This window comes from Muntiacus reevesi, chromosome 17 (assembly GCF_963930625.1).
Source record: "Muntiacus reevesi chromosome 17, mMunRee1.1, whole genome shotgun sequence".
NCBI lineage: Eukaryota > Metazoa > Chordata > Mammalia > Artiodactyla > Cervidae > Muntiacus > Muntiacus reevesi.
The window spans coordinates 38,130,532-38,143,342 of NC_089265.1; the positions used below are offsets into that span (position 1 = coordinate 38,130,532).

General features: G+C 42.2%; 1 protein-coding gene across 4 annotated transcripts in view; it reads left to right on the plus strand.

The window, feature by feature from the left end:
- The window catches only part of GLIS3 (GLIS family zinc finger 3), a 475,107-nt gene extending 464,170 nt beyond the window's left edge, over positions 1-10,937 (plus strand). For all 4 annotated transcript variants that reach the window (XM_065907922.1, XM_065907921.1, XM_065907924.1 and 1 more), the window contains 2 exons: positions 5,575-5,757; positions 6,650-10,937. In XM_065907922.1, coding sequence (XP_065763994.1) covers positions 5,575-5,757; positions 6,650-6,786 — 320 coding nt within the window. In that variant the 3' untranslated portion in view covers positions 6,787-10,937. The remainder of the gene's footprint in view (positions 1-5,574; positions 5,758-6,649) is intronic.
- Positions 10,938-12,811: the final 1,874 nt, after the last annotated feature.

Genomic DNA, 12,811 nt, shown 5'->3' on the forward strand with positions numbered 1-12,811 from the left:
ATTATTTATTCGTTGAAGTATTTATATTCTGGTTCCTTCCACAATGACTAAAGTATAAATTTGTGAGGAAAAGATAAATGTAATAAAGCTCTAATATATTTTCTATCCTGAAGAGCAGGAGTGTAAGAATCATTATCTGGCTTTTATTTAAGCTCTTGGTGGGTAATATGTTTTTTTCTCTAAGAATTTAATCAGAAACATTCCTGAAACAAAGTCTGTTAAACCTGAGAGTGCAGATTGTCCTAGAGTTGTGCTGTCCAGTACAGTAGCCACAGGCATGTATGACCATATACATTTTAATTAATTATAACTAAATAAAATTTAGAAGTTGGTTCCTCAGTTGACTGGCCACATTTCAAATGCTCTGTAGTTATGCAGCTCCTGTATTGGACAGTGAGATACAGATCATTTCCATCAACACACAATGTTCCCTTAGACAGTGTTGCCCTAGGGAATACCCTTTCATTATCATATTTAGTCATGTGATTCCTTTTTTTCACTGACTTCCTCCACTTCCCTTCCATGCTGGGAAGAAAATCCACACCCAGCTTCATGGACTGCTTTATCATCATTAGGCAGCAAGAGTGACCGTGAACTCCCAATCTAATCTATCATCATAGAACTGTCAGTGACCCCATGTGACAAAGAGGAGGGGTTTTTAAGAATGAATTTTAATACTATGTGAGCTCATAGATAATATTAGAGGAGAAAACAGGATGCAAAACAATATATATAACATTCCAGTTTTGTACGTATGTATCTGGTTATGTCGGAATCTTGGAAATAAAGGTAATTTTTATTTCCTCTGCATATACACCTCTACATTTTCTAGTTGATACAGTTAATTCAGAATATTTTTATAATTAGAAAACAAGCTTGTTTTTAGAAGGAAAAAAAAGACTTCCCAGAATTAACAAGAGGAGGAATGACCTTGATCCTCAGGAGCTACAACTTTAGTAAAGTCAGTTTATCTGCAAATTCCTCCTCCCCCTCCATCCTTGGGTTAAAAAATAACTTCTAAAATAGGGGAGGGGTGGTTTTCTAACTAAATGTGAGGACTAACATTTATTGCCAACATAAACATACATGTGCATTCTTATGCTATTCTAAGTGTATGTGTTCTTGTTCGAACTGCATTATCCATCCTCAAGGACACAGTATTACCTTTTATTTCTTTGGTATCTCTAAAAGCACCTTGACCAGTACTTGATAACATCATTTGCTGACTGGTTGACTGGTTGACCTTGCCATCACTCATGTTTTATACCCATGAATTGTACTAACATCTTGCCTTGTTTTGCTTTGGGTCCTCGAGGTAGTGTTCCTTCCAAACTTACTACATGAAATTCAGCAGCTGGAATACAGGAGCCATTCACCAGAAAATGAGTTAGGCTTTCTCTGAGTTTGTGTGTGTGGCAAGATCCTAATGGAATTTTTAAAAATTTTGTTAGTTTTATGGGAATAGCAGTGGGAAGAGGCTATGTTGAAGCTCTTTGATTTGAGTGACCGCACTCAACCACACCAGTGTGTTTGGCAACTTTAGTAACTGACTTCTTGTAGGGAGGGATTTCATAAAGAGGATTTTCTTTCTGTGAGTTGGCTGTGAGAGTGATAAAACATGCTTGTGGGGCCATTCTGGTTTTGACTGTTTCTCGTGTCAGCCAAGACACCCACAGACAGGAATTGCAGTTCACTCTGCCCTCTCACTCAGATCCAGACTGACGGGGGAGGCAGGGAGGTGGAGCCCAGAATGTTGGATTTGAAAAAGTGAAAGTGAAAGTGTTAGTTGCTCAGTCATGTCCAACTCTTTGCAACCCCGTGGACTGTAGCCTTCCAGGCTCCTCTGTCCATGGAATTCTTCAGGCAGATTCTTTACTGTTTGAGCCACCACGGAAGGCCAATGTTGGGTTTACTATTAATATTTAACTTTACTGGGTGTGTTTCACTGTATCACAAATTTTTATACTCTAGCACATCACAACACTCATGTAGATTGAAGTCATGCTGTCTCTGAAGCAGGGAGAAGACAAGGAAGAAAGAATGAATTGTTTTTCACAGAAGGGCAGCGAAAGTCTCTATCACTGTCCCTGACATACCTGAATGATTAACGTCCCTATTTGGGGAGTTGCGGGAGTTTAGTGAAAAATGTCTTCTCTTCCTGGAAGGTTAATATTACACTGAGGAATGCTATCAAGGTGTTTATGGGTTACAGATTTGAACAGAGCCAGCATAGGGATATAAATAGCAAGTATTGCCTGTTTTGTTTAGTGAGGAGACATTACATTCTAATAAACCGACTGCGATGGTTCATGGTAATGTTTTCCTCATAATGGGGAAGCTGTGATTTTATGTGCCTGGCCATGGGGTACCCACAGTGAGGATCAGTTCAAGGAACCTCCAAACTATGAAACAGTACATCCAGGTCTTTCGGCACACTCACGCTTCTTGCTCTTTTGAGCTTGCACTGGGGTGAGTGAAGAAATCAGAATGTGTGCTGATTAGTGCAGGTACTAGGAACCAACACGGGAGAGAGGTATGTAGCACAGGTCCCAAGGGCCAAAACTGTTCCAGAGGATTCCACCTGAGAACTGGAAGTGAGAGACTTGCCCACTGTCTTATCTGTTCTTACATTTGGTTATTGTTGAAGGATTACTTGTTGCCTTTTGGAAATTTTTATTTCCCTTAATAAAAATTTTGAGAGCTACATTATTGTGACATAACTTTACTTTTTTCTTATTTAGCCAATGTATATAAATTATATTGTCAAATATATTAATGTTAATAGTATAATTAATTCTCAGATTATATTGTGTAACAGGCAAATATTAATTTAATCTTCATTATAATAACTCAATGAGATATAGGTACTACTTTTAATCCCATTTTACAGTTTAGAAAGCTGAAACACCTAGAGGCTCAATAATTTACCAAGACTACACAGTTGGTCAGGAGTCAAACTAGGATTCGAACCCAGGAAGTCTGACTAGCTTCAGAGTACTTATTCATCACCACTATTAAAATTCAGAAAAATATAAAGCCAAAGAAAGCCCCCCAAAGAGAACTAGAGAAATGTTGCCTTGCAATCTGCATATACATTTGTGGTTGTTCAGTCCCTTAGTCATATCCAACTCTTTGTGACCCCATGGACTACAGCATGCCAGCCTCCCCTGTCCTTCACTATCTCCCAGAGCTTGCTCAAACTCATGTCCATGGAGTTGACAGTGCCATCCAAACATCTCTGTTGCCCCCTTCTCCTCCTGCCATCAGTCTTTCCCAGTATAAGGGTCTTTTCCAATGAGTCTGCTCTTCACATCATGTGGCCAAAGTATTGGAGCTTCGGTTTCATTATCAGTCCTTCCAGTGAATATTCAGGGTTGGTTTCCTGTAGGATTGACTGGTTTGATCTCCTTGCAGTCCAAGGGACTCTCAAAAGTCTTCTCCAACACCACAGTTCAAAAGCATCAATTCTTTGGAGCTCAGCTTTCTTTATAGTCCAACTCTCACATCCATACATGACTACTGGAAAAACCATAGCTTTGACTAGATGGACCTTTGTTGGCCAAGTAATGTCTCTGCTTTTTAATATGCTGTCTAGCTTTGTCATTGCTTTTCTTCCAAGGAGCAAGCATCTTTTAATTTCACCATTTGCAGTGAATTTGGAGCCCAAGAAGAATAAAAGTTGTCACTGTTTCTACTTTTCTCCCACCTATTTGCCATGAAGTGATGGGACCAGATCTTAGTTTTCTGAATGTTGACTTTTAAGCCAGCTTTTTCATTCTCCCCTTTCACTTTCATCCAGGGGCTCTTAGTTCCTCTTTGGTTTCTGCCATTAGGGTAGTATTATCACCTGCATATCTGAGGTTATTGATATTTCTCCTGGTAATCTAGATTCCAACTTGTACTTCATCCATCCTGGCATTTTGCATCCTGGCATTACTCTGCATATAAGTTAGATAAGCAGGGAGACAATATACAACCTTGAGGTAGTACTTTCCTAATTTTGAACCAGCCCATTGTTCCTTGTCCGAATCTAACTATTGCTTCTTGATCTATATACAGGTTTCTTAGGAGACAGGTAAGGTGGTCTGATATTCCCATTTGTTTAAGAATTTTCCACACTTTTTTGTGATCCACACAGTCAGAGTCTTTAACATAGTCAATGAAGGAGAAGTAGATGTTTTTTTGGAATTCCCTGCTTCTTCTATGATCCAACAGATGTTGGCAATTTGATCTCTGGTTCCTCTGCCTTTTCTAAACCCACTTGTATATCTGAAATTTCTCATGAACAGGATGAAAAAAACTCCTTGTAAATATTGTTTTCATGGCTATTTAACATTCCCATTAGGTAAATATACCAGTCTTTTCTCCACCACTCTCTCATGGGTGGCTAGTTTGACTCCTCAGTTTTCTGTTATGACAACGAGCACTGTGATAACTGTGTTTGTGCAAGACTTATATATATAATTTTCAAAATATACTTTTAGGATACATCCTTGAAAGTGAAATTCCCCTGTCCAAGAGGACACTTTCAGGTTCCACAGCTAAGTTTTCAAGTGATTTTCAGAAGCCTATACTCCTTTGCAGGGTCTGCACACCACACACAGCTGCCTTGGTCACCAGTCTCAGTCCGGCACCAAGAATGAGTCTCAGAACTCTTTGCTAATGTGATAGGTAGAATATGGTATTATATCATTGTCTTGATTTTTATTGCTTTACTGACTAAAGAATTGTCAGTTTGACCATGTGTCTGTGTTAGTCGGTCAGGCATGTCTGACTCTTTGCAACTCCATGGACTGTAACCTACCAGGCTTTTCTGCCATAGAATTCTCCAGGCAAGAATACTAGAGTGGGTAGCCATTCCATTCTCCAGGGGATCTTCCCAAGTGAGGGATTGAACCTGGGTCTCCTGCATTACAGGCAGAGTCTTTACCATCTGATCATATTAGTTGATAAATTATATGAGTATTTGAGTGGTCTGTTTGGGTCCTTTGCCCATCTGTCTGCTGAGTCCATGCAGAGGCCGTAGGGCATCAAAAAGAGAAAAGCCAGTAGTTTTTCTTTCTTTTTTCTCCTTCCTTGACATGGAATTTTCTTGTTTTTTCCTAGTGTTTACTGCTAACATGAATCTTCCCTGGTGGCTGAACGGTAAAGAACCGATCTGCCAATGCAAGAGACACAGGAGACGTGGGTTTGATCCCTGAGTCAGGAAGATGCCCCAGAGGAGGGCATGCCAACCCACTCCAGTATTCTTGCCAGGACAATCCCCATGGACAGAGGAGCCTAGTGGACTACAGTCCATGGGGTTGCAAAGAGTCAGACAGGACTGAAGCAACTGAGTGTGTGTACGCATGCCTGTGTGTGCACACACACACCACACCACACACACACACACACACACACACACACACACACACATCTAATATGAATTTAATCTTCCTCCCAAACCTTATAGGGAATTTTCTCTTGGTTCTATATAAAGTATACTACTGATTAGTTCTAAAGGATATTATTTTGCTTTCTACATTGACTATGGCCTGTTCTTAAATCTATCCCTACTTCTGTCTTGACTTTCAGGATTTTATGGGCAACTGCAGACATTCTGCCCCCCGAATTACCCTGACTCTCAGAGAACCATGCCACCTAGCAGTTCCTGCAGTGTGATGCCTTCCTTCGAGGACTGTCTGGTCCCCACTTCCGTGGGCCAGGCTGGCTTTGATGTTTTCCACAGAGCCTTCTCAACTCACTCCGGCATTACAGGTATGTTGGTATCTGTGACTTAGACACTCAGGCAGACTAGCAGGTGAGATCATGTGGGTTTCTCATGACCAGCCTGGACTAGACTTGACCTAGCACACGACTGCATCAAATCCTATCTAGTCCACCTGAGAAATGTCTTTCTTCTTCATCCTCCCCTCCAGCCTCCGCCAGCCCCACTTCCACCACCCTCACTCAGGTGCCATTATGTTTCTCCCAGACTTAAGCAACAGCCTTCCAACAAGTTTCCTTGAGTCATCTCCTTAACTTTCCCATTCTGTTCTCTGTGCTACCTGTAACCATTGCCTTCCAAAAATAAAGGAAAAAATAAGGTGCTTTTCTGCTCAGATACATTCAGTAATTTCTAGTTGCCCTAGAGAATAAAGTTGACCGTCTGCAGCAAGGCATTCATAGTCCCCAGGAGTTGAGCCTGATCAAACTCCATGGACCTACCCTCCTATCTCATGTATTTTCCTTATCTGTCTCCGTACCTGCTCTGCACCTGAGCTTTGCCAGCACACTTGGCCCCACATACCCCACTCTCTGTCTTTGCTCCCTGTTTCCTCCTACTAGAATTTTCTTTCTTTACCTCCCCTTCTATGATAATCCCATCCATTCTTAAATGACTCAACTTTTATATCACCTCCTTTTTGAGGCCATCCTCACTCTTCCCTACAAAATTTTACTTTCATTGCTACTCAACCCATCTTTCGTGCAAGTCCTGTTTTAGCCGTCTTTCTGCACATTCAGCCACTTCTTCACCTAAGGAGCCTGAGGATGGGACCCGCTGAAAAGCCTTGCCCAGCACTGTGGGCTCCCCAGTCCACATTTGCTCCCTGCATGCCTGGCAAGTATGATGAAGCATCAGCTGATTTGTGCGCTCTTTCTTTTCCAGTGTATGATTTGCCTTCGGGTTCCTCAAGCCTCTTTGGGGAGACTCTTCGCAGTGGACCTGAAGACGCCACATTCTTCCAGATCAGTGCTGTGGACCGCTGTCCTAGCCAGCTCTCCTCTGTCTATACTGAAGGCTAAAATCTCCCCTAGCCTCCACTGCGGCTGGCATCCAGAATCTTTTTGTTCCTTGTCACCTTTTGTTCTTATACTTTCACAAACCCTAAGAAAAAGGATGTCAAGCAAATCAACTCAATATGTCACACCACAGATACGCCTTTGGAGAGCAGGGCTGGATGGTCAGAGCTGGGATTTGTGGGTGTGTTTGCAACTGCTCCTTTTTTCCCTCTGGATTTGCCAGTGACCAGCAGGACTGTCTTTTCAAAGGGAATTCGGAGTCTCACTACTGGATATCTGTTTCTTCCCAATTGTCAACCTTCAAGGGACACCAGTGAGATTATGTGCATGTGAAAATGTAATTTGGAGGTCACCCTTGCTGAAAACTCCAAATAAGGATGGACAACCCAGATTGCCAGCACAGTGAATTGCCTCACCCAAGAGCCAGGCGCAACAAGGGAAATCCACATCCAAGCCCAGCATGGGCTCGGCCCAGTTTCCCAGCACCAGCCTGGCATCCAGGGAGCTGGCTGCCTCTCTCCTCCTGGGTACTCCCATGCTAACCAATTGCTTTTCAGTGTTTTTCCAAAAGCAAAATGAGAAGGTTCTGTCAAGCACAGCCCCTTGAAAAGCTTGACAACTTGTTTTGTATTCCTGCAACCTATCTTAGTCCTTTGATTTTAAAGCCTTGTTATTTACATGTATGTTTAAAGGAAAAAATATTTAGAAGTCTGTTCTTTGGATGGAAATAATTATTTTAATCACCCTAGCTACATACGTCTGGCCTCTGCTGTGGCTTGGCCTGGCCCCGCCTTGTAGCTTCTGTGTGCACCAGGAATGTTCTGCAAAGGCTACCTGAGGGACATGGGGTCAGCCACCCCCTTCCCAGTGCTGCCACAGAGAGCCTCGTGTGTTAACTGTTAGTGACTCCACCTTGAGGACTTTATTCAAAGGAAAATTTCTCTTGACTGGTTCACCCATGGCCTCCACTCTGGTGCTCTGCCCAGAGACCTGCTAGAAGCTGTGAGAGCAGGGACACATGGAGGTGTGCTCCTGGGTTCTCTCAGAAAACCAAACTAGAGGTGCCCGATGTCCAGCTAATTTGCACAGCCTCTGCTCCCTCTGTTAGGATCTCCCCTCACCAGTCTCTGTCGCTCCCTTGTCCTTCTCCTCCCTCTTCATTGCTCTCATCCTGTTTTTTTGACTGTAGTTCAGACATACCCACCACCTGAGCAGGGTCTAGCCTAGGGCAGGTAGAGGAGACAGTTCTGGAAAGGTGGCCAAAAAGAAGCAACCGCTTTGTCTGAAACTCTGTTTTGAGGGCCTAGAATTTTCACAGAGCTCTTGGCCATTTGATCTCAAACCTGAATAGGAAGTCATTTTCTGTGACACCTTTTTGTTGCTGTTGTTTTATTGCTAAGTCATGCCCGACTCCTTGCTGCCCCAAGGACTATAGCCCTCCAGGCTCCTCTGTCCTCTGTGACACCTTTACCAAGCAATTAAAAAGGTCCCAAGTTTGATGACATAGTCTATGAAAATTGCCAAACCCCCCAAAACCTGGTAAATTCTGACTTCCCAGTACAATCACATCTCATGATTTCTTTTCTCTCTCTTTAAAAATGTTCTCTGAAGAAAAATGAAACAATGCTATTTGTCAAACTGGGATAATTACAATCTCCAACAAGACAATTAAACAGCTTGGTGTCAGACTTAGGATCTGGTGACAGTTTGTATCCTGACAGACGTGTCCTTCCAGTCTGCTGCACAGTCGGTAGTGTTCTGCCTGACTCAGGACTTCATTCCCACATGCAGTATAATCAGGCTAATAAAGAACCAAGCGCAGGGTCCGCTTTTACAGTGCTCTCAGCCAATCTCATTTCTCTGGTTAGTGGGCTCTGATCTGAGAAGAGCCATCATGCAGACATCTGTGTCTGCGAAAGAGACAAGTTATTCACTTTACAAAAATCTGCTCTGCTGTACTAAAGGACGCACGTCAGACTTTTCTTTCCAAATGAGCTCTCAGATGCACACCAAGTCCCAACCTTCTGGCAGGCTTGGTGGATTGTGTCACCTGTGTCTTTTGCCACACCCTGCGGAGAAAGGGAAGTTCTGGTATGGTAGACAATCTATTCATTCTAAACCCCAGAGCCTCTATAGGGAACTCAAAACACATTTCATGCATGTAATGAGGAAAAAGATGGAAAGGTAAGGCAGTTACTGCAGTTGATGTTGTCAGTCTACTTGTGGCTTCTGGCTGTAATTTGACATGGAAACAGGGAAGGAGGACAAAGCCAGAAGAACCCCTGGCTGGAGGAGATGCTCTTGAGCATCTGTAGTCTCCCCGCCGGCCTCACTGAGGCCCAAGGGAGCCTGGGGGTGCCAGGTGGCAGCCACACCTGCAGGACCTCCTTCCCTGGCAGGAATTAGCAGAAGCAGGCCCAGTACCACCTGCAAGGCGGAGTGCCCGTTGTACTCCCTTCCCCATCTCGTGTTTCACCTTGGCTACAGGTTTGAGCTCAGGACCCCAGGACATGCCACCTCCAGTTTCCTTCTGGGTGACACATGCTGGCCTTAGATTCCAGGATCTCACCTGACCTTTAAATTCATTCCTTGCTTGCTTTCACATTGCACAAGATTTATATATGTTTTCATCATTATGTTTGTAACAGTAAAAGTGGAAACTTCAAAAGATCATTCATTCCCTTCCATTTTCTAGTCTTTTTCCTCTTGATATATAACCATTTTCATAAACATCTGAACACAGATTGTCATTCCCCTTTAAAAAAAAAAAAAGAAGAAACTGATGTTCATGAAAAGACACACAGCCCAAAGCCAATTATCCTATTACATTGAAAAGAAAAAAAAAATCAGCATGCCTAGAGATATTTTACTTGCTGCATTGTCTTAATTCCCTAAAGGGACTGCATCACAATGTAAGTTGTAACTTAGCCTGTGATCAGTGTTAAATATTAAATATTCTATTCCTGTAAGATATCTCCCATTACCCATGTCACCCCCCCCCCCCAAATTATTTAGGTGATTCTAAAATGGACAAAAGGTCATCAGTCAATCACAGCAAAGTTTCCACTGGTGAACCAGAGCTTTGGTGTTACTCTGTTGATTTTAAATTAGCAGCTGTCAAACACATTAGCATACTAGAACAGAGGTAAGTGTTCAACCCCCATCTTCAAGAACCTTGCCTCCCAGTTGCCTTGAATTTGGGGAATAGTGGTTAAAAATGTCCAATTTAATTAATTGGTATTTTATTTGACTGTTTTGACCATGTCATTTTAAAGCAGCATTTTTAACAGCACTTTTGTTGGTGGTGTGGAATTTCTGCGGTTACATTTTTTTTTTCTTTGCAATGAGTAAAGCAAAAAAAAAAAAAAAAAACACTCATTGGAGAGATGGCAAGTGTAAAAAAGAGGAGATTTATTTTGTACAGACAGCAGAGCATCCTGTGTAATGTTGCTGACATAAAGCACTTTGGGGGGAAAAGTGGAAATCTGTTTTCCATAAATCACACAGACTCTTGTACATAGTTATATACACTCACGTAGAGAAATGAACTGCATATATCATACTGGATATGGGGCTGATTTTACTCTAGGGGCACATCTGGTGCTTATTGTCATAAATCTTTTAAAGAATTAGGTACACTTTTTTCTATTAATATGTATAGTTTTGTGATTTGTCACAGTTATGTTTCATATAATCATAAGTTATTTTGTCTCGTTTCATGAAGTCCTTTTTTTATGTCAAAAGTAAAATGAAGGGATTGTGCACTTGGTACATAATAAAACTGGAAATAGAGGATGTGCCCACCTGCCTGAAATCCTCTTTCAGCATGTTGTTTTAAAACACAATGGCAGCAACCATTTTTTGTTTGTTTGTTTGTTTTATTTTGTTTAGTTTTTACCATCCGCCTCCCTCATATTGGGTCGGTAATTATAATTAAAAGCAGATGGGGATGGGGGAGGGAGTGTCCAAGGCCAGCTTTAAAATGCCGCATCGCTTTGGGCCAGAGCTGCAGCCTGGATTTAATTATAGATATGAGGACGAAATGGCAGTAAAAATGAATGTGTCTCTGAATCCTTTACATGTTGGGAGTGTCCATAAATAAAACATGAAGTTTTATTTCATCAGATTTAATTAAAGCTTTTATACATGTTTTATTGGTTATTCTATTAATCTGCTTCAAAAACTGGATAAATGTGTGCTGGTGTTTCGGGTCTATTTGTGCCTTTTCAATGTAGTGCTACATCATGACTCAGAAATGCCTCTAGTGCATGGTCCTCCAGGTGATGGCCATTGGAGTGGGCCCTTTCTTCCCAGTTATCCTAACACCCTGCCAAGAAAGACACAAGCATCAGCTTCCTAATCTGTAAGTCCTCTGATTTCCTGAAGGAGAGAGGGGAGGTCGTCCTTTCCCCTGATTCCTTGTCCTGTCTGATCTGCAGCCTTCGGGGGGCTGCCTGCCCCTCTGGCTGTGATGAGCTTCTGTCCCTAGCTCCCATCCACAGGAGACAGGAAAGGGGGAACGAGTAGTCAGGAAGCTCGCACAACTGACTGCCCGGTGAGCCAAGCACAGCACTCTAAAAGACATCACATTATCTCAAGGACCATTCTTAGAATATTGATAGTTTTCTCACAGAAATTTTAAGACTTGAAGATTCTGTTAATGGGAGATACAAAGCCGAAGGGATGATGGCTGCCGGGTACCTCGTCTGGTTCTTCAAGGTGCTGGGGGAACAGGCAGCAAACGCATGTGGTTCAGGGTTTAGAGGGGGAAATAGTGCAGACTGACTAGACACAGAGAGTCTGCTCCCTGAGGGAGGCAGCTGGCGAGAGGGTGATTTGGTCCCATCTTTCAGGAGGACAAGGTGGCATTAGCTGGTAGAGTTAAAGATACACATACCCTGCACTCCAGCTATTCCGTTCCTCCCTCAGGAGTCAACAATGGTTCAGATACAAGATGTTGAATGCCATCCACAATAGCCAAACACTGGAAATGACACAACTGTCCACCAACAGTGGAAAGAAGTGAACTGTGCTCAAGTGATGAAGTGACATGTGATGCATGCAGCAAAGGCAGTGACAGAACTGCAGCCACATGCAGTCATCCAAAGCTGTGTCTCAGGAACTATGCTGAAAGAAAAACAAGACAGAAAAGAAAATATACAGTGTTATTCTATTTATACACAATTCAAAAACAAGCAGAATTCAAATGTAGAGTTTAGAGGGCAGAAGTGTAAACAACAGCGAGGAAAATGCTACCACAAAGATCCAGATACTGAGGACTTCCTTTCAGGAAGAAAGGGCACCCAGAGGACTTCTGGGGTGCTGAGCAACCATACTTAAGTTTCCTGACTCACATATTAGATTAAATAGATATTTCCTCTGTACATACACATTTTTTAGTTTTTAGTTCAAATACCAGTGAAGGTCAACTCCTACTGCTCCAGGGGTCTGAAAACTTTGTCTGTAAAGGGCCAGGTAGAATGCATTTTTTGGCTTTGAGTCTCAGCTACTCAACTTTGTTGTTGCAGCTCAAAAGCAGCCAGAGACAATCTACAAATGAATGCATATGGCTGTGTTACAATAAAACTTTATTTATGGACACAAATTTGAATTTCCTGTGGTTTTCAGATGTCATGCGATATTTTTTGTCTTTTGATTTTTCTCAACTACTTAAAAATGTAAAAAAAAAAAATTCTTATTCTAGAAGCCATACAAAATGAAGCAAAAAAGGCAGTAGGCAAGATTTGCGCATGGGCCACATTGTGCCATCCCTAGTCAAATGAGGGAACATTCTCCTGCCCTTCTCATAAATATCCACCCAAAGAAAACTGCAGTAAGGAGCCCCTCTGCTTATTCTTTGGCTACGCCAGGTCCTGTTCCAGGAGGAAATTCATGAGCTCTATTGATTAAGCTTTTCTTTGTTTAGATTCTGGGTTCTGCTCCCCGGGATACAGATGAATGCTTAGGAGCCTGGAGTGCCATTCGACTTTATCTCTGGATTTGAAGTTTTTAATAAAAAGAACTGGGC